Source organism: Coloeus monedula (genome assembly GCF_965178545.1).
Source record: "Coloeus monedula genome assembly, chromosome: 27".
Taxonomy (NCBI): Eukaryota; Metazoa; Chordata; class Aves; order Passeriformes; family Corvidae; genus Coloeus; species Coloeus monedula.
The window spans coordinates 1,146,867-1,173,307 of NC_138807.1; the positions used below are offsets into that span (position 1 = coordinate 1,146,867).

The 26,441-nt window shown below is 48.2% G+C and overlaps 3 protein-coding genes across 4 annotated transcripts in view; 2 read left to right on the forward strand and 1 right to left on the reverse strand.

Moving 5' to 3' along the window:
* Positions 1–2,365, forward strand: part of LMNB2 (lamin B2) — a gene marked incomplete at its 5' end in the record, with an annotated part of 32,832 nt that extends 30,467 nt beyond the window's left edge. The window contains 2 exons of the mRNA XM_082297871.1: positions 274–375; positions 1,477–2,365. Coding sequence (XP_082153997.1) covers positions 274–375; positions 1,477–1,518 — 144 coding nt within the window. The 3' untranslated portion in view covers positions 1,519–2,365. The remainder of the gene's footprint in view (positions 1–273; positions 376–1,476) is intronic.
* Positions 2,366–7,942: 5,577 nt separating this feature from the next.
* On the forward strand, positions 7,943–9,634 carry TIMM13 (translocase of inner mitochondrial membrane 13). 2 transcript variants are annotated; one of them, XM_082298128.1, is made up of 3 exons: positions 7,943–8,140; positions 8,273–8,341; positions 8,417–9,634. In XM_082298128.1, exons 1-3 carry the CDS (start codon positions 8,015–8,017, stop codon positions 8,513–8,515), a joined length of 294 nt encoding a protein of 97 aa, XP_082154254.1. In that variant the 5' UTR covers positions 7,943–8,014; the 3' UTR covers positions 8,516–9,634. The 2 variants fall into 2 exon arrangements, with proteins under 2 accessions (XP_082154254.1, XP_082154255.1); XM_082298129.1 differs by having other exon boundaries at positions 8,420–9,634.
* Positions 9,635–10,848: 1,214 nt separating this feature from the next.
* Positions 10,849–25,876, reverse strand: TMPRSS9 (transmembrane serine protease 9; the record flags this gene model as incomplete). The annotated part of the gene is made up of 18 exons (XM_082298056.1): positions 10,849–11,010; positions 11,491–11,627; positions 12,145–12,410; positions 12,725–12,896; positions 13,529–13,645; positions 13,734–14,091; positions 14,564–14,700; positions 15,403–15,674; positions 17,137–17,308; positions 18,144–18,453; positions 19,627–19,763; positions 19,952–20,226; positions 20,442–20,613; positions 21,599–21,640; positions 22,762–22,937; positions 23,371–23,438; positions 23,855–23,982; positions 25,753–25,876. 18 exons carry the CDS (start codon positions 25,874–25,876, stop codon positions 10,849–10,851), a joined length of 3,225 nt encoding a protein of 1,074 aa, XP_082154182.1.
* Positions 25,877–26,441: the final 565 nt, after the last annotated feature.

Consider the following 26,441-nt stretch of genomic DNA (forward strand, 5'->3'; position numbering starts at 1 on the left):
CTGAAACACATCTGCTTCCTCTTAAATCCCAGGGTAATGAAAGAGAATTCAAGTGAGTGAATTACATTACCATGCCTTTTAGTGCACAGAAATAGGAATGATGTTGTGGTTTGCAGGATATTACCAGTACTTGCTTGCATAGCTAGTGTTAAATCTAGGCTAAGTTGCTTTAAACTCTCCAAAATTTAATAAGGATATTATATTGGTGGTATAGCAAAAACTTAATGGATAGATAATGACTCCTGGCCTCTCCTTATCTGTCATTTTGTGTAGGAAGTTGCAGTGAGAAGCGTTACTAAATCAGTAGTCATGCGAGAGAATGAAGAGGAAGAAGACGAAGCAGAATATGGAGAAGAAGACCTTTTCAACCAACAGGTAATCAGATGCAGACAAGATATTTAACTTGTGCCTCATTAGTTGGATCAATCAGGCATAAGATTTAGGAGGGGGTCCCGTTCAACTTTTGTCAGCTCTGAGCTTCCTGGTCCTTTCTTCCAATGGTTGCTTGCAACATTGCAGTGCACAGAGAGAGGACAATGTGAGCGGTGCTGCCAGGAGTTACTGCTGGGATCCATCCTGGTACAGCTCAGGCAGTGGCTGATGCCAGCTCAGGGTATCTGTGCTTCAGATCACACATTTGCAGTATTAGCAGGCAGTGTTCCTCCTGTTCAGTGTCTGCTGCTCTGTACAACAGAGCTGGGACATTCTTGCTGGAAGCAGAATATTACCAGATAACCACTGAAAACCAGGAATGCGTGGTACTTCTCTTGCTGCAAGCTTCAGCTTATTGGTTTATTTTCTGATACAATATATCTTCTACACCTGAAGTAAACTTGTTTTTTCTTAATAATACCACCTCAATGTTTTGATAACCCTTAGTTTAATAATGTGAAATAAGTGACCAGCAGTTGACAGAGCAAAAAAAGGAGAAAGATATATAGGTGATATCAGAAAATATTTTAAATTTGAAACTCAAGTGATTTGTTCCTCTGATCAGTGGCCATCAGTAGCTCTTTTCACAAAGAACCCATTCTGTGCAGGTTTGCAGCTGAGTTCTCAAAGCTTTTTTGGTCCCAAAGAGATTGAGCAGTGTATTTGTAGTATAAAGCAACTGATTTTTCTTACCCAAAAAAGCAGCTGTACAGCAGGGATCTCTCTCAAATGGAATCAGCATTTGAAATAAAGGAACTTGCTGGTCTCGAGCTAATGACATCATTAATTTGTCATCTGTATCACTGTTGGAAATATGGGGACTAACCAGTCAACCCATTGCAGGAAAGCACAACCAGAGGGGCAGTGTGTCAGTCCTGGCAGCAGACCGGGGCATGTGCTCTCCTTCCTCTAAAGTAGTGATGTTCCCTTAATATAACTAAACTACTAAAAAAGTGCTTTTGACAACTGAGATGATAACCAGTCTAGGCTTGCAATCTGAATAGCTGGTAAGAATTGAATTCAACTCTGCCTATCTTATTTTAGGGGGATCCCAGAACAACCTCTAGAGGATGCTCAGTGATGTGAAAAAAGAAGAAAGAAACTATTATTTGCGCTTTTTCCCCTTCATTTATTTCCTTTTATTTTTGCTATTTTTTCCTTCCAGAGCCACTGAAAACTATTTTTATATGCATCACCTGATTTCTTTGACGTTTACTCCTTGGTACATTTTTATAAAAAAAATTTCAGAAAAAAACTTTACTGAACAAAACTGCCAGAATTTTTAATAGATTTCTTTATTTTTCCCTCTTTGTTGAAACGCTATATTGGAATACAATATTTTTCCCCATACAGAGTTTAAAGTCTTACATAGAAACCTAAAGCAGAAAAGAGATTTTTAGCTAAAATGAGATGAGACTCCTTGAGTGTATGGTAAATGGATAATTACATATACAACCAGTATAATACCCCCAGAAAAGAAGTTCAGTGAAGTGTGTTCATCTGCAGGGCCCTGGGAGAGATTCACAGAGTGTTTCCTCCACAGTTGTAGAAATGCTAGTATTCTGCCTGGTACCCTCAGCAATTCCCAGCTTAGGAAAATTAGACCCCAGATTCATTTAAAGTGCTGCTCCACAATTGCAATGACCCAGGGAAGCTTCATTGTAGGCATTTTTGACTCAGGACCTTGCCATCGTGTCTTTCTCCAAGATTTGACAGCCTAATGGTAAAACATCTGGGTCTGTCACACCTGAGCTCCATGTCATCATTTCAGAAGATGGAGAATGGTGGGTTCTGCTTCCTGAATATACACACCGTCCTAAGTTGGAAGTGTCAAACCCGGAGTTCGCAATGTTTGATTTTTAGGGATTTTGCCATTGTCACAAGTTAAATCATGGACACAAATTGTGATATTCAGTATTTATGATTTAATCCTTTTGACATATTCAGCTTTAAGGATATTTGATTAAGATTTTAGAAGTAAAACATATTTATACTTTTGGCAATGATAAATATTGGGAATTTTAAAGGTTATCCCATGTAAATGTTGACTTCGTTAATCAGAGCTAGATACAGCTTGTTCATACTTCTCTTGTGTTCAAAGGGGCATTGTCAGATATCCTAAGGAGCAATATTTGCAAAATAGGGCAGAAATAGTTCAATGCCTTTTAAATAGTCAAAGGAACTGCCTCCGTTAAGGACGTAAAGTGATGCAGCGTTCAAGTGCTCAAGGCAAAGTCTAACAAGGAGTGAAAGGAGAATAATAAAAAACACATTTTCTATATGTGTTGTATGGGCAGCACGTGATTTTTATTTTAATAGGATGCATTTTTTATCTGACAGTGTCCATTTAGCTTAAGGTTTCTGCTGCTGCATTTCTCTGGAGATAACTCTTGAGTCCCCTAAGGGTTAGTGTTCATCCTTAAGCACGAGGGAGAATACTTGACTGCTCCAAAGAATGCAAATGTTTTTTCAGCTACTAGTTTGGATACAAAATTTGGATACCCTTTGATTCCAGCATAGAATCCTGTTTTTACCTGCACTCTTGAACTCTGATCTTGTCATTCAAATAGTTAAGACTCATCAGACAAGTGACAAGGTTTGGATGTTTTCGGTGGCTTTCGGACATTATGTTCTCTGAACAGTATCGTGACTGACAGATATAACCTAGAAAGTCAGTTTAGTGGCTCTGGCTGATGGCTTTGTTATGCAAGCAGGGTGGGAACAAAAGGGGCTTTAAGCTTCAGGATTTATTTTACCATTTAAAAATAAATCAAAGATGCTACTTTTCTCCGTTTGAATGGGATGACTGAGTTGCTGACTAGACATTTAGAACTACATTTTAATCCATTATCAGAAGACCCATTACAAAAAACCAGGATGAAGGTTTGGCTGTTTGGGCTGATGGGATAACTGCATTGATGTACTTGGCCATCTTTCTAATGTAATTTTCCCACTCTGCTTGAGTAGAAGGTTAAATATGTAGTAAATCATGTCTCTTTCTCTGTAAGATGTATCTAGTGAAATTATGTTTCTCAGACATACTGTTACAATTACCGTTTCTAAATTCACTGTTATGCAAATGAATGCAATCAGTGTAAATTTATTTTTGCAACACACCTTCCAACCACTGGACACCATTTCCCTTTCTGACCCACAGCTTCTACTGACATAGTGTTTGAGGGCTTTTTGCTTTTTCCCCTAAAGATCTATATTTATTTTTTTACATTGGCCAGTTTTCAGACTGCTTATTCCTTTATGATTGTCCTGTAAATTTAAGATTATTTTGTGATCTTAAATACTAAAGCAATGAACATGCAGTTAATTTGCATTTTTTCTGTGGTTTTTTCTTTGTTTGTTTCCTGTAAAGAATGGCCTCAGAAAGGCAGCTCGAATGAAGAACCTCTTGCTACCTGAGCCATAGTTTTCTTAGCAGCTACTGTATGGGGAATGTGTCTTCCTGTAGCCTTAAGAACTGGTGCTTGCAGATCTCTTGTGATGAGCACTGTGCCCTTGAGTAACAGCCTGCAGAATTTGTCCTTAGAATTGGAACTGTGTCCTTTAACTTTGGAAACAGTTTATTTGATTCTTCAGGACCATGTTTAGGTATATACAGGTCAAATAAACCTGTTATTGACACTGTGGGAAAAGCCAACAGTCTGAATGTGGATGATTCTGTTACCACAGTGCTTTTTAATAGGCCACTAAAAATACGATAAATAACTCCTAGCTGTAAATTACAAGACACAGAAGAACTACTGTATTCCATGTACTTTCTTTTTTGTGTGTCGCCTTCTCCAGCCACCATCCCAGCCTCTTGCTTTTGATGCTGAGCTTCAGTCTAACAGCACTGTCCTGGCCAGACTGGGAGGCAGTTTTGTAGCTTTACCAGCCCAAAAAGCATTGTTTCTTTTTTTTCCATCTTTCAAGGATTTCTTTCAATTTTCAGGATATTTAAAGCTTTTTGTCCAAATGAAATCCAGTGTCACCTTTCCCCCTTTTTCTCTTTGATCCTGTATATGAACCAGTCTTGACGAAATTAGAACGTGGACAGCAGTTCTACTCCAGTGCTGATACCTGGCATAAAGCTTGAAGGAGAAATAGATTTGACTTGTCTGGAGAAAAATGATTTTAAGGTGTCCCTGATGAGGGAAATGAAGCTTTTATCAGAGTAGTTAATTGAGCATAACTATCCAAATGGATGTTCTTATTCCAGAAATACAACCTTATTCTGGATGAAATAGTAAATAGTTTTTCCTATGTGTAGATCATAACAGAATATCATATAAAATACAACAGATGTATCCTGCCTCCTCCTAAGCTCATGCCACATGAAAATACTTGTCTCAGAACAAGTCCATCCATCTGCAGACCTGTCAGGAATGTGGTGTCTTCTGGAGTGAGGTGTAGCCTCAGAGTCCCTGGCATTTCATGCCACTTTTGTCTCCCTTGCTTCTGCATTTGTTCCTTTTAACTGTTGCATTGCAGTGACATACTGCAAGGAGCGGGCGTGGCTGGGATTCCCTTGTTCCATATTTCCTGTGATTCCTTTGCTGCTGCACAGCTGTATTTCCAATTTCCCTTGTTGCTTTACAGCTCTATTTCCCAGCAGGTCTCTTTATGCCTACACAGGGCTCCAGCTTGGCTCTGACAGAACCCATCATTTGCACTGACATGTTGCTCACTTGTCTTCAGCTCTGTGTTGCCATTAGATGGGGAGTTGGCTGCATAGTCTGTGTTTGTAGCAGGAACCAAAAGTCTCAGGAAGAATATAAATATCTGCTTCCTGTGATGTAAAAGCCAGCTGAGCATGTGTGCAAGCTGGCAGTAATGTGGGAATTGTACTGCAGTGTGAAGCAGTACTGTACTGTGAAAGATCACCTCGTGTGGTGTCTGTCCTTGAGCAACGGGACACTTCATGTTCAGTTCAGGGATCTTACTGGCTTTTATACACCTTTTTTTTCTTTTTTAATAGTCATCTTGTATAAAGGCCCTTTAACTGCAACCTGAACAGAGGTTGCAGGTTAGAACAGACCTATAAAAATCCTCTCTGCATCCCAGGGCATTGAAGAATCTGTTACTTTTATGTGCATCAGAAAGGTTTTGATGCTGTAGGAAAACATGCATGCTGTATGTTCTAGATCTCTTGTAGCCACTTTTCTCATGTCTTCACTGTTAAACCATTCTATCTCTTCTTTGTGTATCTTCTTTTGAAAGTCTTATCTCTAAACAAAGGCATATCCATATTTGATCCTGCATTTTATTGACACTGTTGGGTCCAAACTCTGTGTGAGCAAAGCCTTGTGAACCAGTGAGCGGAAGGTGAGATAGTGATTGCATTTTTCAAAGCACTGTTTTAGCTGAATGTCGGGAGAAATTATATTGGAGAGATTGTTTTCTCATTTAAAATGGCCTGGGAAACAGAATTTTTATTTGCCCTTCAATATGCTTAGCTTTAAACCAGTTTTAAAATTATTTAAAGGTGTTTGTTGGTTTTTTTTATACAAGACCATATTTACATGCAATTATTATTTGTAAACATGCCTTTCTTGAAATGCTAAGGTCTAGAGTGAAAAGGATGCTCGATATTCAAAGCTTCCATTCAGAATAGCACAAGCAGTGAATTGACTTGGAGTTCGAGATAATAAGATGTGGTTTATTGAACTTCCAGCTTTTCTAGTTAGCTATTACTGACGTGACAAGTCCATCTTGGTAAGGCAGATGTTACTGTATATTCAGCTACCCAGATCATTACACTAAAATTACAAGCAATAATCTATTTTGAGCAAGTTTAAGCCAAACTGCTTTCCATTTGGGCACAAAATACAGTTGATCTCTTATTTTCATAGCAGTGATGCCTTGTGACTTGAATTATGATTTTTATTTTTTAACAAAATTTTGATTTAGATAGGTCTGGCTTGAGGGCACTGCAGTAACCACCTCCAGTCAGCTGCTGCAGATGAGTTTTTGGAAGGTTCAAGTTTTTTAAATAGGGAATTATTAAAAAGATTGGTAACAGAAACACAAAGGCAAAATTATAAAATATTCACTTGAAACTCAGAAAAACTACATCATGATCTAGACTTTATCATTTCAAAGTGGTTTTTCTTTTCTTTTTAGAATATGCATGCCAAATGTCTTGTCTTTTTCAATGATTTGTAATATACATTTTATGACTGGAAACTTTTTGTACAACACACTCGAATAAATGTTTTGCATTTTATTGGTTTCCTTCTGTCTATTAACCAACACACAGGTCATGTGGGCTGTTTGAGAGGATTCATCCAAGGAGGCCTTTAGTAAGTGTGGAGAGAGGACGCAAAGAGCTGTGCTCCTAACAGTGATCAGCTGAATCACAGAGTGTGCTCTGGGGATCGTGGGGCGCGCTCCAGAAGCAAGCGAACGCTTTCCGTAAATGTGACACAGCGCTGGTAGAACGTGCTGTCCTCTCTGATCAGTACCAACAAAAGCAGGGGGAAGAATATCAGGAGCTGGAGCAGATAAACCTTCCCTTGCTTTCTCATCACCCCTGCACTGAAGGGGTTTTTCGATTTAACGTACATGATGCTAAATAAGAATGAGAGCAGATATCAATCCCTGGCAGTGATGGATTCTTAGGGATGGCCAGAAGCATTGCCACAAGCTAACGCATTTGCCAGCCTGGCTCAGCTTCCAGCCCATTTTCCAGTCCGTACTCATTTTAAAATTGTATCTTAGGCAGCTGCCCCATTGTTAGTGCTAGCTGATGATGCTTCTGCAATGTGGTAGGAATGAATTCTGTTTGAAGTGGGCAGATCCAAAGATGGGATGATATGGTTTGCAATACTCTGGAGTGTAGGCTTGAGCTAGTGAAGATGAGCCCAGTTTTGGCTTTAGCTCTGCTGTCATACTCAGTCCCCTCCTCTCATGCCATCTCCTACCTGCACATCACATCTCACCCATGAAAAAGAACTCCGTAGCATTGTCCTCTTCCATTTGCTTCTACCTCGTCCCACAGCATTCTTACTTAGTGGAGGTAAGTGTAATGGAATTGAGGCAGACTTTAAGGGCATGGGCCTCTCACCTGAGTCATGTAAGGCAGAAGGAAGCCTCGAAGAACAGAGGGATGAATTCCGGAGACAACTCACAGGGGAGTTTGCGGGGATCCCAGCAGAGCCGGTGTTTCACCACGGGGTGCAGCTGGGCAGCGTTTGTGTCTCGGGTGCTACCGGTTTAAAGCCCCTTCCCGTTGCCTCAGTTCGTGGGGCTGAGTTGAGCCCTAGTACTCGAATGCTGTTGTCTGACCCGGGCCCGGCCCGGCCCCGGGGAGTCCCTTGGGAGCTCGCTCGGGGCCGCCTCCTCCGCGGCCGGCGGTGACACCAGCGCTCGGGGACACGGGCCACGAGCAGCGGCGGGACGGGCATCCCCGGCCGGGGAGCGGCTCCGCTGAGGCGGCTCCCCTGAGGCGGCCCCGGCGGCGCGCGGCGCTCGGTCCCGCCCGGCGCGGGGGCGGAGGCGGCGCGGGGCCCGCCGGGAACCGCAGTCCCGGGCGCCGCCATTTCTCCCTTCGGCAGCGCAGGGCCCCCCGGCCGCGGCGTCTCTGGGCATGGAGAGCAGCTTCGGCTCCGACTTCGGCTCCGGAGGAGGCGGCGGGGGGAAGCTGGACCCGGGGCTCATCATGGAGCAGGTGAAGGTGCAGATCGCCGTGGCCAACGCACAGGAGCTCTTGCAGGTCAGAGGGGGCGGGCTCGGTCCCGGTGCGGGTCGCGGGAGAGGCCAGGCCGCTCCGCTCCCCTCGCAGCGGGGGCGGCGGCTGCGGCCGGAGCCCCCGGGCCGCGGTCCCGCTCACGGGCTCTCTCCGCAGCGGATGACGGACAAGTGCTTTCGGAAGTGCATCGGGAAGCCCGGCGGCGCCCTGGACAACTCCGAGCAGGTAAGGACGGGCGGGAGAAGCGGGGACTCGCGGCTCCCCAGCTCGGGGCGGCCGCTAAGGCTCTATGTCCCGCAGAAGTGCATCGCCATGTGCATGGACCGGTACATGGACTCCTGGAACACAGTTTCCCGAGCCTACAATTCTCGGCTGCAGCGGGAGAGAGCCAACATGTGACGCCTGCCAGCCTCCGGGCCGAGAGGGACCATGTGGGGAAGGGACGAGCGGCCAGTCCAGGTGGTTAGGGGTAAATCCTGCTGCCTTCCCAGCCCCTGCCATGGCAGAGCAATAAAACCTCGCTGAACCTTTTGCATCCATTGGCTTTTATTAGCACCAGCTCCAGGAGAGAGTGATTTTTTCCATGAGCTGCTTGGTTTACTTCTTGCCCTTCCCAACTGTCCAGACTGGCCCAAGGCATTATATCAATTGATAAATCTCTGCCAAAAGGGCTGCGACAGGCAAGGAGCCTTCTGTGGAAAACAGGGGCCAAGCCAAGCCAGCAGCACAATGCCCTTGCTCGGGATTCCAGCATGGACCTATCTATCAGGAAGTTACCCGGTCCCTTTTCATAAGTGGAAAAGCTGCCAGAAGATTCTCCACATGCAACCTTGGCTCTTTCATTCCTTGTATCTGTATAGCACTATGTGGGCTATCTTTGGGCTTGTAGGCTTTTACTCAGCTCAGGCACAGTGTTGGGGAGCAGGACAGCCTTGCAAATAGTTGTGCAAGCACGGCGAGGGATGAACAGTGTTGGGAAGTACTTAGGTTCATTTCTGTATGGAATAAAGCGTGTTGTGTGGCTGTGGTACTCTGTAGTTTCTGGCTTGACTCTGGCACACAGTCCATCTTGGAGCCTACATTCTAAGTGTCATTTTTTTGATGGAGGAGCATGTCTGCAACAGGGAATGTGGGTCTGCTTTGGGGTGCAGCTCTCTATTGTTTTCTGCTTAAACACCACTCATGAAAAGGTGGGTTTGTGCTATGTGGTCAGCAGTGGATACAGCATTTGGAAGAGGAGAGTGCTGGAGATTAACAGTGCCCATGTAGTGAGTTTTTTTCAAATCCCTTCTTTTGAAGTCTTCTGTATTTTATAAAAAGATTTCACTGCTTGCCAGACGCAGAGACAGACTGGAAGGATGACATCTCCATACCTGCTAGGACATTCAGAGGGACGTGATAGAACCTAAAGCGTTCTCACACAAGGTAAACTATGAGGAGATAATTGGGTATTTGGACTTACTGAAACTGGAGTTTCCTTTCCAGACTGTCAGAATGACTACTTGAAAATAAAGTGCTTTCAGACATGTTTGCTTAGGGGGCTTTTTACTTTTCTTTATGGCTGTATGAATTTTGTGGCACTGGCTGTGCAGTAGTCCCATTTTGTTTATGGGAGCATCCCACAAGTGTTCCAGCCATGGGTCTGAACCCATCTGGAGCTGAGCCATGTGTGGAAGCCAGGTCTCCCACCTAGCCTGGTGCTCTGTCTGGGAAAGTTGTGGATCTCGCTGCCAGGTGGGTTGGGACAGAAGAAACCTCTTGCTATACCGAGATGCAGACTTTAAAGCACCAAAAATGAGGAAGGGGTTTGGGGAATGAGCAGCTGTTCACTTTTGGTGGCTGAATCTTTGGGGACTTGTCTAAGTCTGCTCTGCCTGAGACTCAGCACATGAGCTCTGCAGCAGTTCTTGTGAACAAAGTTGTCTACATGTCTTATGCTGGCTGGTGGGACCTGACAAGTATACTTGGCACCACAATCTCAGCAATTTAAATTTTTCCCACCTAGCTTAGGTAGACAGTGGTCTCTGTGGCCGTGCCTTAATCTTCGCTAGTTCCATCACCTGTTACCTAATGCAAAAGGAGCTGCAGGGGGCTGTGTGAGAAGCCTGTCCTAATACTCTAGTACAGATGAGGGCCCGTGCAGTCTAAATTCCCAATTGTTCTGGTCCTGCATTCTCTTGGGATCAAATGGTGAGCCAGGAGGTCATCACTGAGCTCTCCAGTACCGTGCACTAATTGGAAACAGCATCACACCCTTCCCAAAAGCCACTGCACAGCACAGCTCCATCAAGACAGTGAGATCTGAAGCTTCTGCAAGGGCATAACTTTGTGCTGGGGCGAAGTTCACAAGTCTGTTGGCATGGCTTTGGGATGACAGCTCACAGGCAGAGGTCAGCCAAATTCCATGAATCTTTGGCAGATGTTTCCGGCACCCATCCAACTAGAAAGGTCATGTTTTAATGCACAGTATGTTTGGCCAGGTCTTAAGATGGGACAGGCCTCATTTATTTATAGAAAATGTCTAGAATTTGTACCTTTCTATGCAAAGCAGTTATCAAATGCCTCGGTATCACAACCACCGGTTCACACAAAACTGGCATTTGCTTAATACCTGCAAGGCCATCTTCACCCCTTTGCAACATCAGAAAAATGTACAATAGCTGAGGGGTTAGTGCATCCTCTGGCAGTTATTCCTCTCATTCGTCACCTTCCCTGAGTGGTGAAATGCAGTTTCAGAGCTTGAGGTTCTGCGCAATCCAGCCCTGGACAGCTGTGACTTTGGTGTAGACACCAGGGAAGTATGGCCTGGCACAGCCATAGCCCCAGCTTGTGATTCCTGCTAGAAACCACTTCCCTGAGGGTTCTTTACATGCCAGGGGCCCACCTGCATCGCCCTGCAGAGAGAGGAAAAGGATCCAGTATCAAGCCACAGGCAGTGCAGCTCCCCCAGCTGTGAAATGTTCTTTCTCTCTGGGTCATGGGCATTTGCCATCCTGTTCCCCACTTCCCCAGGAGCCTCATTCTAAGCTGGAGGACTGCTCAGTGATGCACCTGCATGAACAATCTGAGACTGGGGTTCGGGAACATAGTGTGTTTGGAGGTCCAGTAGGGTTATGGAACAGGCTCCATGGTATCCTTGTGGTCTCTCGCTTAGCATCACCTCTCTGTGTTTCCCTGACCTGTCACAGGTTGGTGGGGCAAGCAGCATGAGGTGTGTGCAGGATGGATGTGGATAGAAGCAGCAGCCAGCTGATGGATGAACAGACAGCTGAGCTAGGGGAGGCAGGGCAGGGCCCTCCTGAGAGAATATAGCCTAGGGATTTGGCATGAGCTTGCTCTGTCCCAAGCACAGCGTTTGCTGCTCTTGCACTCACTGAACAGCTGTCGACGGTGCCCTGTGGGAAACCAGCACACAGCATCCTGCTGCTGATCTGGACAGGGTAGAACTTTTTGCAGGCCTGGTCTCCGATCATGTTCACTGCTGCTTTTTGCAGATGCTTTGACATGAGACCTGAGGAGACAAGTATTACTATTAGCTGGCTGAAGAGCACATGAGAAATAGCAGCATGTGAAGAAGTGGGGTCCCTGCAGCCTTACTTGCTTGCCAGAGGGAGAGACCTGCTCTGGGTGAGTGAATCAGGCCTGGTTCAGCAGAGCAAACACAGGAAGGTCCCTTGGGTGTGTAGTTTGTCAGGCAGTTTGACTGACCAGACACAAATGGTATTGGGGTGGTTTTCGTACTGCAGGAGCACAGCTGGAGCAGCTGCTGTGGGGAGCACAGTGGCTGGCATCTAGGAAGCTTGCCAAGGCTCCAGGAGGGCAGAGGTGTGACCAAATGGAGGATTAGTAGCCGGGGAGGAGATGATGGTGACACCAGGCCTTGCCCAGCTTGGTATCCTCTGCAGCATATGGCCTGGGATGGGAGTGCTTGGTGTGGGGACTGTAGATGTTTGGGCTTGCAGTGTTGTAGTGTAAGGTGGCATTGAGCTTAGCCATCATGGATGTGGGAGGGCCCTCTCAGCCAGTACCTCCTTCCTTTGTGGAGCCCCAGCCTGTGATGAAGCATCTGGTCCCTTCATGGAAGATGTGAGAATTGTCTGGGAGGCATATAGGTCTGATGGTGCTGCTGAACGTGACAGGTGTGCTCAGTTCCAGTAGTGCCACGTCATAGTCTAGGCTGTAGACGTTGTAAAAAGGGTGTTTGTAGATACGGAATATTTTCTCCATTTTGCCATCGATGCCACTCAGGAAGGGTGTTCCTAGAAAGGCCACCCACATTTTGGGGTCACCGTAACTGCAGAAAGACAGCAGACCTGGCTGTTAGGACCGTAGCCTCACAAGGAGGGCCATCCCTCCACTTGTGGAGCTGGCCACACCTTGGGAAGTCAGGACCCCTGTCTCCAGAACAGTGGGTAGACTCAGGCTTTGCTCCACTCGTTCCTCTTCACACTTACCTGTAGGGCCATATCTCTGATAGGGGGTGTGTGCTTCCTGCAGGGCGCAGCATCCCAGCCAGGGTGCTGGACTGCGAGGCAGGGGGAAGGGCAGGTGGGCTGATGGGACTGAGGCCAAGAGCCAGCTGGCTTAACTAGCTCATCTCAGACTTACATGTCAAAGCAGTGAGCTGCAGAGAGCAACCACCGGTCAGCAATGAGGACAGCCCCACACTTGTGCTCCTTCCGCCGAAGCCAGAGACTGACTTGCCAGGGCCATTCTCCTCGAGCCGCGCTGCTGCCACCCACGATCTTGCTGAAGGCCAGAGCAGTTGTTAAGCCACAGTCTGGAACAGAGGAAGAAGCACCGTGGTTTTAAGTAACCTTAAATGAAAGGAATGACTGCCTGCCTTCCATAACCTGTGCTGTGGGACAACCTTCTAGGAGAGCATGTACATGTGATGAATTCAGTTCCCCCAGCTGAGGCAAGGCTTGACAGACAGAATATATTTTGCAGACTTATTATCGCAGATCACACCTTCCAGGGATGTGGTATGTGAGGAGTGGATATTTGGACGGACTGGCTGAGCTGTCACATGGCGAGGAATGTGCAGCCCAAAGAGCAGTCCCAGGGATGACAGGACACTTTCTGGGTTGCCATGTTGTGCAGAGCTGTCTTGCCACTCTGTGCTACCAGACTGACTGGCCAGAAGGCCAGTGTGCTGGGAAATAGGTTCTGGTGTCTGTAGCACAGTAGAAGAGGCCACGCTTTCTGGTAGTAAGTTTGGATCTGGCTCATCCAGCTTTATCTTGTTTTAGGCTCTGGCAGAGCAAGTATGATCCGGGCCACAGTGGGCTGGTCCAGGCCCCCAGTGTCTGGGCCCAAGACAGCTGGTGTGAATATGGTGGGTGCCACTGTGGAGTCTGGGTCATGTAGAGCACAGCTGGCAGCAGCCAGGGGCTGCAGAAGAGAACTCACCGCAGTTGCGCTCGTCGAAGCCATTGCTGCAGTCCACAACACCATCACATTCAGGATTTTCTTTTCCAATACACACCTTGCTGGAGCACTTGAAAGTGAGGCTGGTACAAGGCACCACTGGAAGGCAATAACCCATGGCCTGCTCAGTACCCTCTATGCTGGAGGCATCCTACCAACATGTCAACGCATCAGTTATCAGTTTTACCTGGCGTTTGGGTGGGCTTGGCAGTCTCGGTTGTTCTCAGAGCTGTGGAGGTTTCACTGGCGGTTGTGCTCATCTTTTTTCCCAGGGTGGTTCTGCTGGCTGGACTTGCAGCCATTGTGCTGGGCTGGATAAAAATGGCTGTGGTAGAAGTTCTAGGAATGGCTGAACTGGAAGGGATGCTTGTGCCAGCGTTGGGCAGCTGGGAGATGGTGTCCAGGATCCAGTCTGTGAACTTCGTAATTCTAGAGTACACACCAGGTCTCATAGCCTGGGCACAACCAAATCCCCAGCTCACGATGCCAGCAAGGTAAAACACTCCTGGGGTCACCTCACAGGCCAAGGGCCCACCTGAATCTCCCTGCAGAAGAAGCAAGACAATGGCTGCTCAGTCCAATCAGCTCTGCCCCTCAGTCACACCAGAAGGACTTAACTACCCCCAGCTCTTCTTTCTCCAGCCCTGTGGGTCTGTCACGCAGTGTGTATGCAGGGCATGAGTGTGCAGAGGTTGAAGCTAGGGTCAGTGGCTCAACCTGGCTCCTGTCAGCACAGCTGCCACCAACTGCCACTGACTCACTGCCCCCAGAGATCTGCTTCGTCCAGGATTTGTCTGGCCAGACAGAATGGTGGGATGTCATTCTCAACTTGGTGGAGCTTTATTTACTTTTCTAAATCTCCCAAGTAGTGGGCTGAGGTTTTTCGTGCTCAGGTACATGGGAATTACACAGCTGGGTTACAGCAGCTCAGTAAATATTTCACAGGGATCTGCTGAAGGCAGAGCTAGCCCAGCTTTCTAGAACAATCTAGAGAGTAGAGAAATACCACACTTTTACCTGGCACGAGTCTACCATCCCCTCCATGAAGCCAGCACAGATCATTCGGTCAGTGAGGGAGAAGTTGTAGAGGAAGTTGCAGGTGTTCTGTTCTATGATGCCCACAGATGCTTTCTGCAGGATCTCAGGCTTGGTGTCTGCATGAAAACCACAGAATTAGTGAGTGCAGCAGAGGGAAGGAACTAGTGGCTTTTAGACTGACTCAACATATACTTTGGGAAAACAGGTCTAATCCCACAAGGGAGTTGAGTCCTATATAACCTGTTTTCTCAGCAGCCCTGAAGCTTGTGGCTCACCCCAGGGTGCAGTTTAGTATCTGTGTTAAGGATTCTGCACGCAGCTTGTGTCCCATGGTCCTGAGAGCTTGTGAGCTTCTTGTCAGCTGGACTTCCTTGGTAGCACATGTGCCACTCTCAGGCCTTCTCCCTATAGCGGGATCTTTGCTTACGCTGATTGCTTGGAACATCTCTGTGCCTGAGAGTGGCTGCTGTGGCTGGCACACTGTCCTGCCAGAGCTGCAGCAGGCTCTGAGGCAAGGCCTGGCACTTGCTTAGCATGGTAGAGCTACTGAGGGCAGTCCAGGAGGTTTCTCCTGGTTCCCACCAAGCTGCTCTCTCCGTTTACTTGTTTGCTGGTGACTCCTAGGTAACTGTGGTTTAAGGTAGTGCTCTGTGTGCCTTGTTCTTGCTTATTCTTGTGTTTCTGTCAGTTCCTCACGGTCCCTGTTACTGACCCCTGTCCTATACGTTCCCAGGACTGTGGGTCACAGTGACATGGACTTTGCTGCTCAGGGTATCACTGCTCCACGGCAAATCAGCAGGTAATGCATTACTGCTTACCGTTCCCTTCCTGGAGGTCACCCCATCCAGAAATGAGGCATTTCTTGCCAACAGGAAACTTCTGCACAGCAAATGGGAGGCACACAGGCTGTATGTATTTGTTGAAGACAAGAGGTCTTGCCAGTTCAAGTACAGCCACATCAAAGTCCAGGATCATGGGGTTGAAGAGGGGATGCAGGATCACTCTTGTTACATTGACTTTCACTGCATTCTCGTCTGTTCCATTTAGTGATGTTGTTCCCACGTAGGCTTCAATCTCTTCTGGAATTGTCCTGCAAATGCATAAACCTAAATGTGCATACTCACACACTTATGCCTGGCATGAATTCTGACATTGAAATTGCAGACAGCTTTATGTGATCAGCACACAGCACAGCAGCCCAGCTAAGTCCGGCCCAAAGAACTGTTTCCAGCAGTGGCACCTCTTGGATATTACCTGAAGAGCAAGTAAACATGCAATAACAATCCTCTCTTAATCTGAGTGTTCTGGCACACAGGTGGTGTCTCTGTATTCAGTAGGTCTTGCTGGATTTTTGGTTTTATTTGGAATTTTCTAAAGTTGTGTTTTATTCTTTTTTTTTTAACCCCAGGTGAATTTTTAATATTCAGTTTAATGACATTTATTAAAAACTGCTTCCTTTTGATTGTTTTCCACCTGCTCTTGGTGGTTATTTGCTATCTTAACAAGACAGTCAAAAGGCATTCCCTAAATTCTTTGTACCATTGATTATTGTACAGTCCCATCAAACACTGTCTTCCCACCAGTTGGTTTTTTTCCCAGGTCTAGTCTGATCTATTTTGTTGTGCTTGTTATGATGCTGCTCCACACCCAGCTCATCCCTGAGCCTTGTGTGCACATTCACACAGTGAGTGTTACTCTCGCCCTCCCTGTGATGTTGGAGCAGTCGGTGTGCTGTGCATTACCAGCAACATCCTGCTCATCTCCCTTGTTTTTTACTGCATTCCTGTGCTCATTAACTGCCCCTGCCACAGGACTGCTGCTCTCAGGGCAATATCCACATGTTTCTGACCTCTTGTTTTGAATTGCAACAGCTGATGGAGACTCATCCTCATTCACAGACAGACAGCACTGCTGGTTTTGGTGTGTGCCTCATTTCACCCTTGTCTACCTTGCATTTCACTTGCTGCTTTGTTGCCCATCTGTTTAACACATGAGGTTGTCTTAAAATCCTTCAGAGTTAGTCACCCACCTTTTCTGCCTTCAGGAATTTATTCTTGACAAGCATTATCTTCTTGGTACTCATTTCTTTATCTAGGCTACTTATAAATCTGAGCTTGGGCTCTTGCAGTTTAGCAGAAATATGCAGGATTGAACTGAGCATTTTCCCTTTACCAGCTGACCACATCTCTATTTCATATATTGCAGACAATTTTTAAGGTTAAATTTATTAAATCTATTAAAGAAACTCTCTTGTTTCTTTAATTTCTTTAATAAATTTATTGTCTTGTAATCTTGTTTCTTGCACCTTTTTCCACTCCTCTTAGATGTGTTGTCCTTGCTCCCTGCTCAGGCTGCTTTAACCTTTCTCTGCCTCATTCCAACCTCCCCACAAACTCCTTTTTACTGTGAATGTCTAGTTATAGCAAAAATTGATGTCCCACATGTGTTCTTGATTTCCATTTCTTGACTCCAGTGCCGCAGTGTGGATTTGGCTGCACAGCTCTGTGCCGCTGGGCAGGTGAGCTGGAGCAGGGGCAGGGATGGGCTCTTACTCATTGAAGCAGTGAGCTGCTGACAGCAGCCAGTGGTCCCCAATGATGGTGGCTCCGCAGAAATGTCTTGAGTCTTCTTTCAGGCTGACTTGCCAAGGGATCTCTCCTCTGGAAGCATCTGTTCCTCCCACAATCTTGCTGGGTTTAGAGAACCCAGGTCGTCCTCCACACTCTGAACAAAAGTCAAAGCAGGACTTGTGAGTATTCCTCACCAGAATAGCAGAAGCCAAGCAAGGGGAGACTTTGCTCTCTCTAACCAGTTAGCCTTAGCAGGGACAGGTCAGGGCTGAGGTGTGAGATATCTACCCAAGCCCTGCCAGCTGATAGTGGCAGTGCCTGATGGTGGCCATGTACAGCTGGGCTTTCACACAAACTGCTGTTCTGCATCTTGCTCTTGGCAAGTCATCAATCCTGGGCCCTTCTTGAAGGCAGAGTAATCAGCAGCTCTGTGCCTCTTAGCCTTGCCATTCCAGATAAAATATTAATTCTAGATTTAGAAAAATACCCTTCATCTGCATCTCCCTGCAAAGCTGCTGGGAGGGCTCCTTGGAGTGGACAGGTCATCCTGCAGACACATGGCCTCCTTCCCTTCAGGGAGAGATGCATGGCTGCTGTGAAGGGGCAGCCATCAGTTTTGAACTGCTGGGAGTTCCTCAGGTGGCAAGCAAAAGTAAGGAACCAACAGATTAAATACTGTCAGATGCTGCTGTGCCTCAGTGACCTGTTCTGGCCCTGCCAGAGCAGACCAGTTACACAGGCAAGATTACACAGACAGTCACATAAGCAAAGGAGCGCATGGAACTGCAGAGGTACTGAGTGACTTTGCCAGGCTGCTCTGGACTGAGCCAGGGCAGCCCTATAGTATCACCTGTACCTTAGCATTTAGGCAGAGTTGTGTGGCTCACCCTACAGAAGGTCAGCTTAGGTCAGCAGAGGAACAAACCTGACATTTGGACCTGTACCTGTCACTCTGCCTGCCAAGGTGCACCTGCTGTGGGTGCTCATACCTTGTGGTCTTGCTGCAGTCACTGGCCTGCTGGCAGCTGGGGCTGGTGAGGTGGTAGGGGTTGCTCCGGTGATGGTGTTGACCTCTTCAGCGCTGACCACGTTAGTACCGAAGTGTACTGGAGGGACAGTACGGGCTACGGAGGTAGGGAAGGCAGAAATAGCATCCAAGATCCAGTCTCTGAGTTTGGTAACACGTGTGTAAACTCCAGGCCGCCTGGCTTCAGCACATCCAATACCCCAACTCACAATTCCTGCCAGGAAAAACCTGCCAGATGGTTCTTGGCAAACCAGGGGCCCACCAGAGTCACCCTGCAAGAAAAGCCAGATGGTGAGATCTCCCTGGGGATGCACTGAGCTTGCCCTGGCCACCCTCAGCATCCCTCTGCCAGCTGGGGTCTCTCTGTCCCTGTGTTTCCTAACTCACTTCATATTTGCTCCAACCTAGTGATGAGTGGAGCATTTCTGTGCTGGCCTTTGGGTGTTCCTCCATGTGGGAACACTGTCCTGCTGTTACGCAGTAGCCTTGTGCCCTTTGTATGCCAGAAGAACAAAGGATACCATCTGTAAAATCTAGGATTTAGCATTTCTACTGCTTTAATAATTTGTTAAACCTCATAAAGGTTAATCCTAGAAGCTTGTACACAGCCAGATGATGGGTGTTCATTGCCTGATACACAACCCAGGGACACCATATTAATGTTTGCATCAGCTTTTCTTGATTTGGTCTACGGTTTCCTGGTCAGTTCCTGGTTACTGTGGGGCCCTGTGACTATCACTGATGGACATGTGGTGTCTGTGAAGCTGCTCTAGACCAGTAATGAATAACCGGATGGGTCATGTTCATCACCCAACCTTGAATCTTCCATTCTTGGCCCCTTCTCTGGTGTTTGTGCTGTATTTGGTGCAGAAATATGAAGCACTACCACCAGAAAAGTGCTGTTTTGTTTAGCTGGTTTCTGTTGAATGGTCCTGCCAAACCACAGAGACAGACCTAGAAATCACAGTCCTCCTCGCATATCACAGTTCTCCTCTCTCCATACTATGAAAGGCAGGCCTGTCACCAGCTGATCACTTGCAGTTCCAGATTGGATAAAGGCTAAGTAAAAAACCACTGTTGGTCACCAAAACTGCTGTGTATGTTTTAGTTTCCACTGCTGCCCTTTACCTATCTGGATTTTGATCTGAAGACATGTGTGGAACATTAGTATGGCCAGCCCTGATGACAGCTCAGGAAGAAAAGTAGTTAATTAGCTGAAAGAGCCCCTTAAACAACAGTGCCCTGCTCTAAGCAGTAGAGAACATATCCTCATTTGTGTCTCCTGCAGTCATTGATCTGTGCTTGTGTCCAAGGCAGGGCCTCAAACATCAAAGGGAAACAGTGACCATAGTGTCAGTTCTGCTTCTTCAAGTGTCATTTGGTGCATACTGGGAGGGAAAAGCCTTGTGCAGGCAACTGTGCCATCTTCTCTGGGCAAAGCTTACCTGGCAGGAGTCTACTTTCCCCTCCAGGTAGCCAGCACACATCATTCTGTCTGTGAGAGCATGGCTGTAGAGACTGGAACATAGGTTCTGGTCCAGGAGCTCCACTGTTGCTTTCTGCAGGAACTCGGGTTTCACCACTGAACGAGAAAGACGTGAGAAAGCTCACAACTGTGAGCTCAGTGCAGGGAGCCCTGCACAGGATCAGCAGCTCAGGGTACAGCCCACCCCGGCTGGCCAGAGCAAGGTCCAAGTTCCCTTCCCCAATGCCTCCTGCCCTGCTCACACCCCAGCATGTCTCCTCTGCTGGCTGCCATGCTTTGCTTACAGAAATCCTCCTTGAGGTAGCCCCAGCCAGAGATAAGGCACTTCTTGCTGGTGGGGAAGTGATGGCCAGCATCTGGCAGGCACACAGGCTGGATGTACTTAGTGAAGGTCACAGGTCTCTTCAACTCCAGCACAGCCACATCATAGTCAGCTGTGTCAGCATTGTAAGAGGGGTGTGGGATGATCTGTGAAATGTCCATTTTCACTGCACTGCTGTCAGAGCCTCTGAGGGAGGTGGTCCCTGTGTAAGCTGCCCACATGGCTGGGTCCTGAAACCTGGAGGAGAGACAGTGCGGGCCATGTGAGCCTGCAGCCACAGCACTGTCCTGCAAACCCAAGCTGCCTCCTGCCCATCCTGCCATCCACTCCAGGAGTGATGGAAACTCCTCATTCTCCCCTGATGGGGCAGAGTGGTGCAGTGGGAGCTTGAGCAGACATGGCAGCTTTTGGAATGGGGATGGAGGGTGGAAGGTGGCGTGACCAAAACTTACTCAGTAAAGCAGTGAGCAGCAGACACCAGCCACTTCTCTGTGAGGATTGCAGCACCACAAAAGTGCTCATTGTTCTCTCGCAGGCTGACTTGCCATGGGAACTCTCCTCTGGACGCCTCTGAGCCTCCGACTATCCTGCTGGCAGTCTGCATGGCAGGGCGACTCCCACAGTCTGAAAGGGAGGAGAAAGCCAGTGCATCAGGATCCTGCCACTGCACCCCAGCAACAGGTTCTTGGGGGCAAGTGGGAAGAGCTGCCTCAGCTTGTGGGTGCTGCTGCATATGCTCAAACAGCAGGATGGTACCTGGGATGTCACAGGGCAGCTATTAACCTGCAGGCTTGGAAAGAGCACTGCAAAGCACTGGCCCACCACAGCATCCTCCCTGAAACTCTTTTAGGGTGAGAAACTGTAGAGCAGCATCCTGACTAGTATGACGAGCTCAGCTACTGCCTCATGATCAGATTCCAGCAGCTCATGGGCATGTGGCTCTTGTCCATTGTGCCAACCCACCAGGAAGGTGGATCTTGTCACAACCCATCACAGCTGGTGGGACCAAGGTGTTTCCAGGGCACAGTTTCCCTTTCTTGTTGCAGCCATTTACTATTGGCTTGAAAAGTCATGCCATATCCTTGGCTCTCTTCAGTGCCTGAGAGCCAGTGGTGTCCCACCTGTCAAGGTCTGCAGCAGTGGGTTGTGGCTGGCCCCCATATCCAGGAGACCTGCTTTGAGAGATTCAGCACAGCCCTTTCCATCAGAGGCATCAGCTGTTTGGCTGTCACATTCAGGGCTTTCTTTTCACATACTGGATGTTGGGAGCAAGTGACTGCCTGTGTCTCAGGGGCAGCTCCCTGGGGACAGCGAGGCTTTACTCACTCGTGTCTTCTGTAGTCCACACAGCAGCTCTCCCCTGGCTTCCCCAGGGGCAACCACCACCGTATCCTTGTCATTCTGCTCCCTGTCTGGGCCAGAGTCCCTGCAGGATGGTGCTGAGAGCAGAGCTGCAGCTTGTTTTGAGCTTGCAGGGCCCTGGGCCACGAGGCTATGAACAAGATGGGGCCCAAGCACCTTTTGTATCTGTATCCAGGCTGCTGGTGAGGAAGAGGAGGAGGAGGAGGCTGCAGAGTGCAGGTGGCTCTTCCTGCTGCCTGGCTCTTACCTGACTTCAGTCCAGGTCTGTGGGGAGGAACCTTGTTGGGACCTGAGACAAAGAGGAAGGAATCAGGATCAGCAAGGGCAGCCCAGCCTCGGGTCCTGGAGCTGTGTTCCTGGGCTGGGGCTGCCACAGGCTTTGCAGCATCTTCCTCTCCTGCCAGGCTATCTCTTTGCCCACCCCTGGCCAGTGCGAGGCGGGGCCAAGGTCCCTGCTGGGGACCCGTGCTCTGCCATGGGGCAGGGGAGGAGCAACCTCCTACAGCCCTGCAGGCTTTGGGGTGACTCCACATGCAGAGGGAAATTCCCAAAAGCTGTGGCAGTGAGCTGCCTCTCAGGAGCAGACTCTGGGCCTGAAGCTATGCAAGGCTGTTTGCCTAAAGCCAAGGGGACTCTAGGCACCTTCCATTTGTGCACCACAAGGCTCCCAAAGATCCAGGGATCCTGCCCATTGTGGCAGAGGGTGTGGAGGGAGCTGCAGAGGGGCCCACACCTTCTTGTTTCCCAGGCACATGTTTTTTTAAATTGGCTGAACCTGAAGTCCTATGGTCACACACAACTCCACAGTCACAGAAGGAAAGGAGAATTTCTTGTCAGGTGGTTTCAGAGAGTAATTCAAGTATGAGAAATAGCAACCTGAGCTGTAGTTATTGCTACAGCTCTGAGGGCTGCTGTGCACAGGTAGGTACTGACAACCCAGCAATTAACCTCCTGGAGCTTCATCCCCTGTCCCTCAGAATGGTTCCAGGTGCTGCAAGAAAAGCCAAAGCAGTTGCAATTTCTGCTTAAGGTTCTGTTGTTGCTGTGGCCCCTCAAGCTGCTCTTGCAGGGCAGAGCAGCAGGACAGCAGTAGTGTTGGAGGGGTATTTGGGGACCCCACAAATGTCTGTTAAGCAGCAGCCAAGATCTAGGCTGGTTTCTGCTGCTGTCTGGTGAAGCTGGAGCAGCTGGGAGCCAGGCAGACCTTTTTATCAGTTTGCTGGGTGCCTGGCAGCACCCCCATTTCTAACACTGCTGCTGGGCATGAAGCCTTGACTGGATATCCAGAGCTGAAGCCCTGCAGCAGTTTGGCTGAGACATATGGTGCCTTAGCTGTGTGAGCTTGGGTGCCAGCAGCCCCGGCACAGGGCACCCTGCTCTGCTTGCCTGGCAGTGGCAGGAGGGCCATACCTGTGAGAGAAGCTGAGGAGATGGTCCCGTAGGCAGCCAGGGAGAGCCCCTGCTTGTGCAGGGCAGCCGCCAGCCCATGCCTGAGAGCTTCCTCCTCCAAGGTAGAGCTCAGGGGTTGGGAATCCTGGGGAGTGAAGAGGAGGCGGAAATGGACGATCACACTGGAGTTTCCGTTCCTACTGGGAGACAGAGAATGAACGGGGACCTTGGCTTCATGATCAGTACAAGGGACAGGTTCCTGTGCTAGCTGTCTACAGGGAACTCAAAGGAAACAAACCCTATTCTCAGTAATTTGGCTCTTAATAATTTAAGGTTTCTCTGGAGTTGTGCTCTGTGTTGAAGTGGTCATTTGAATTCTTTTTTCCTTTGGCCCAAAGCTGTGGTTGAACAAAATTGTTTTCCTCTGCCTTTCTGACTGCATTTCCAAATGAAAGAATCCAGAACATTGTTGCAATCCCAGATGAAAATCCAGCCTTGACCAAAAACCATTTTTTCTTTGTACTAGCTTTGAACAAGAGCGCAGGTGAGAGTTCATCTTCCTGGTGAGGCTTGTCAGAATGCCCTGAAACATGAGCTGCAGGGTCTGCAGAGATAGCTGCCTACACTCACCTGTAGCCCAGGATGGTGCAACCGGTGCAACTCCAGTCCAGCTGGGATTCTTGGAGACTGGACAGAAACTGCAAAGCAGAGAGTGATGGTAACACACTGGACCCCCAAGGAGGTGGGAATAGATGATACCTGGGATTTTGTTGGAATCTGGAGCTGTTGATGCATGGTCTCTTGCCTCTGCAGGCAGCAGAAGCACCCATGTCCAGCTCATGTGTAACCTTTTTCCCACCCTGGCTTTAGGGCATCCTTTTTTTGTGCCTTCTTACCTCATTTGCAAGGAATAGGCCTGAACACACATTTCCCACTCCACAAATGTCTCTCAGGGCCCTGACAAGGCCTCTCGAAGTGCAGTTCAGCCCTACAGTGTACCCTGCTGATGTTTAAGAAGTCCTGGTTTTCCTCCTGCACTTGGCAAACAGATTCTGCTGGTGCTACCACCACAGTATTTCACAAGTCTTTTTTCAGAAGGCCCCGATCAACTCACCAGCCTCTCAAGAGCAGGTGTCAGCACCCTATAGTAGTCCGAGTTCTCCATCTGTAAGCTGCTGTTGAATATGATTCCTTGCAGCTCCACTGTGTGCTCGAAGCTGGCCTCTCCAGCAGAATGGCAGGCTGTCAGAGAGGGAAGGTGTCTGTCAGAGGCAGCTTTCCTCACTGCTTTGCAACATGGATCTCATCATGTCCTTTAAACCCTGTTTTTAGCAACTTGACTGTCCCTGACCATCCCCACTGCCTCAGGGGTGCCCCATAACTGAACTGGGATACCCTGCACATGTGCAGTAATAGCATTTTGCAGTGAACTTGTTTGAACTTGAAAATAGTGGATTTTTGTCAAGCCTGAGACAGAAATTCATGAACAGATGGATACAGCCTGGCAACGTGAGGTTGGCGGCAGGAACAGCCTTGGTAAAGTTCTGCTGGATACTGAAGCCAGCTCAGAAGCTGTGACTGTGGAATCTGTCACTCATGTCATGCTGGGGTCTTCACCAGGGTGCTGGCCTGAGGTGGCATCTGGCCATGGGGCAGCAGAAGCAGCAGGACAGAGGTGGGAGAGGGAAGGAGATGCTGGTCATGCTCTGGAGTGGGACAGTCAAACAGGCAGTGATCAGTGACTGCAAGTGGTTGTGATAGAAAATGGCAGAGGTAGCAAGGTCCAGTGACAAGAAATTTCAAAGTCACAGGGAGAGATTAGAGGATAGAATCATAGAATCATGGAATTGTTTTGGTGGGAAAAGACCTCTGAGATCATCGTGTCAAATCATTCCACCAGCACTGCCAAGGCCACCACTAACCCATGTCCCCAAGTGCCACATCCACATGTTTCTTAAATCACTGCAGGGATGGGGATTCCACCACTGCTCTGGGCAACCTGTGCCAGGGCTGGACAGTCCTTTCAGTGAAGATATTTTCCCAATATCCAATCTTAAACTCCCCTGGAAGAACTTGAGGCTGTTTTCTCCTGTCCTGTCCCTTGTTTCCTGGTAGCAGAGCTTGACCCCCACCTGGCTGCACCCTCCTGTCAGGGAGTTGTAGAGAGTGAGAAGGTCTCCTCTGTGCCTCCTTTTCTCCAGGCTGAGCCCTCCCAGCTCCCTCAGCTGCTCCTCATCAGATTTGTGCTCCAACTCCTCCACCAGCTCTGTTCCTTCCACTGGACATGGTACAGCCCTTCAATGACTTACTTGTCATGAGGGGCCTAAAACTGAACCCAGGATGTGAAATGCCTCACCAGTGCCCAGCACAGGGGGACAGTCACTGCCCTGGTCCTGCTGGCCACACTATTGCTTCAGCAGATCAACATCCCACCCAGCTTGGGGCTGACTGAGGGTGCCCTTGATCCCCTCATCCAGATCATTGAAGAAGGTATTAAACAGGGCTGGCCCCAAAGTGGCCCTGAGGAACACCACTGGTCACCAGTCTCCAGGTGGATGGGACTCCATTCACCACCACTCTCTGGGCCTGGTCATTCAGCCAGTTTTTACCCATTGAAGAGCACACCCATCCAAGCCATAAGCAGCCAGTTTCTTCAAGAAAATGTTTATGGGAACTGGTGCCAAAGGCTTTACTGAAGTTGAGGTAGACCAGATTCAGAGCCTTTCCCTCATCCACTAGGCAGGTCATCTTGTCATAGAAGGACATCAGACCGGTCAAGGAGAAAAGGAATAGCGCATATGTATCGTGAAGCACTGAAGATAAAGTGCTCCAAAGTCACATATTGAGAACATGAGCTGACTACAGCCCTTGCAGTTTTTGTGCATACATGCAGAAAGGTGTCTGCACTTTGTCCTCAGTAGGAGGATTTTGAGGATTTTTGCTATAAGCAGCGCAGACCACTTCTCTTTTGGAGCTGATAAACTGAAAGAATGCACCTGGCTGCACACTCACCCAGCAGGATCCCCAGGCAAAGGGCTGTTGCGCTGCCTGCCACAGCAGCAGCAGCGGTTACCTTCCAGCAGCAGGCCCCCAGTCTCCTTCTCTGGGTACCTTGCCCTGGCTTTATCTGGTCCATGCTTTTAGAGCAGCTCTACAGATGGTTCTGTGATTAAAAAGAAGAGGAGGAAAATTACAAGACTGGGATGAAATCTGTCATGCCAGCTAAGGTTACCCCAGGATATTCCCACTTATTCTATACCTCTCATGTCTCTTCACAGCACCAGACTAGAGTCAAGCTCCACAGGCTCTTCTTTCCCTGCTGATTTCACCAAGCCCATTCCCTTGGCTGTGGTTTTGCTGGATAGTAGGTAGGGACAGTGGGAATCTCGTTCATCCGTTCATGCGCATCACTAATTAGATGATGAGGCATTTGGCTACTTAATAAACATATAAAATTACACATTTCTTTTCCGGGTTAAGTAAAGGTGGCACATCCACCTAGTCCAAATTGGAAAATTTAGACCCAAATATGGGCGATGGGCAACACAGTATGAGTGAAAGAACAGACCCTTCCCATGTGTCCAACCCACTGTCCAAGCGATGTCAACAGCCAAGATATATTTTACTAAGCGGGTACAGTCGAACGGGCTTTGCTAGAAAACATATGTACAATACCAACAGAGGAGAGGAGCGCCTGGGCA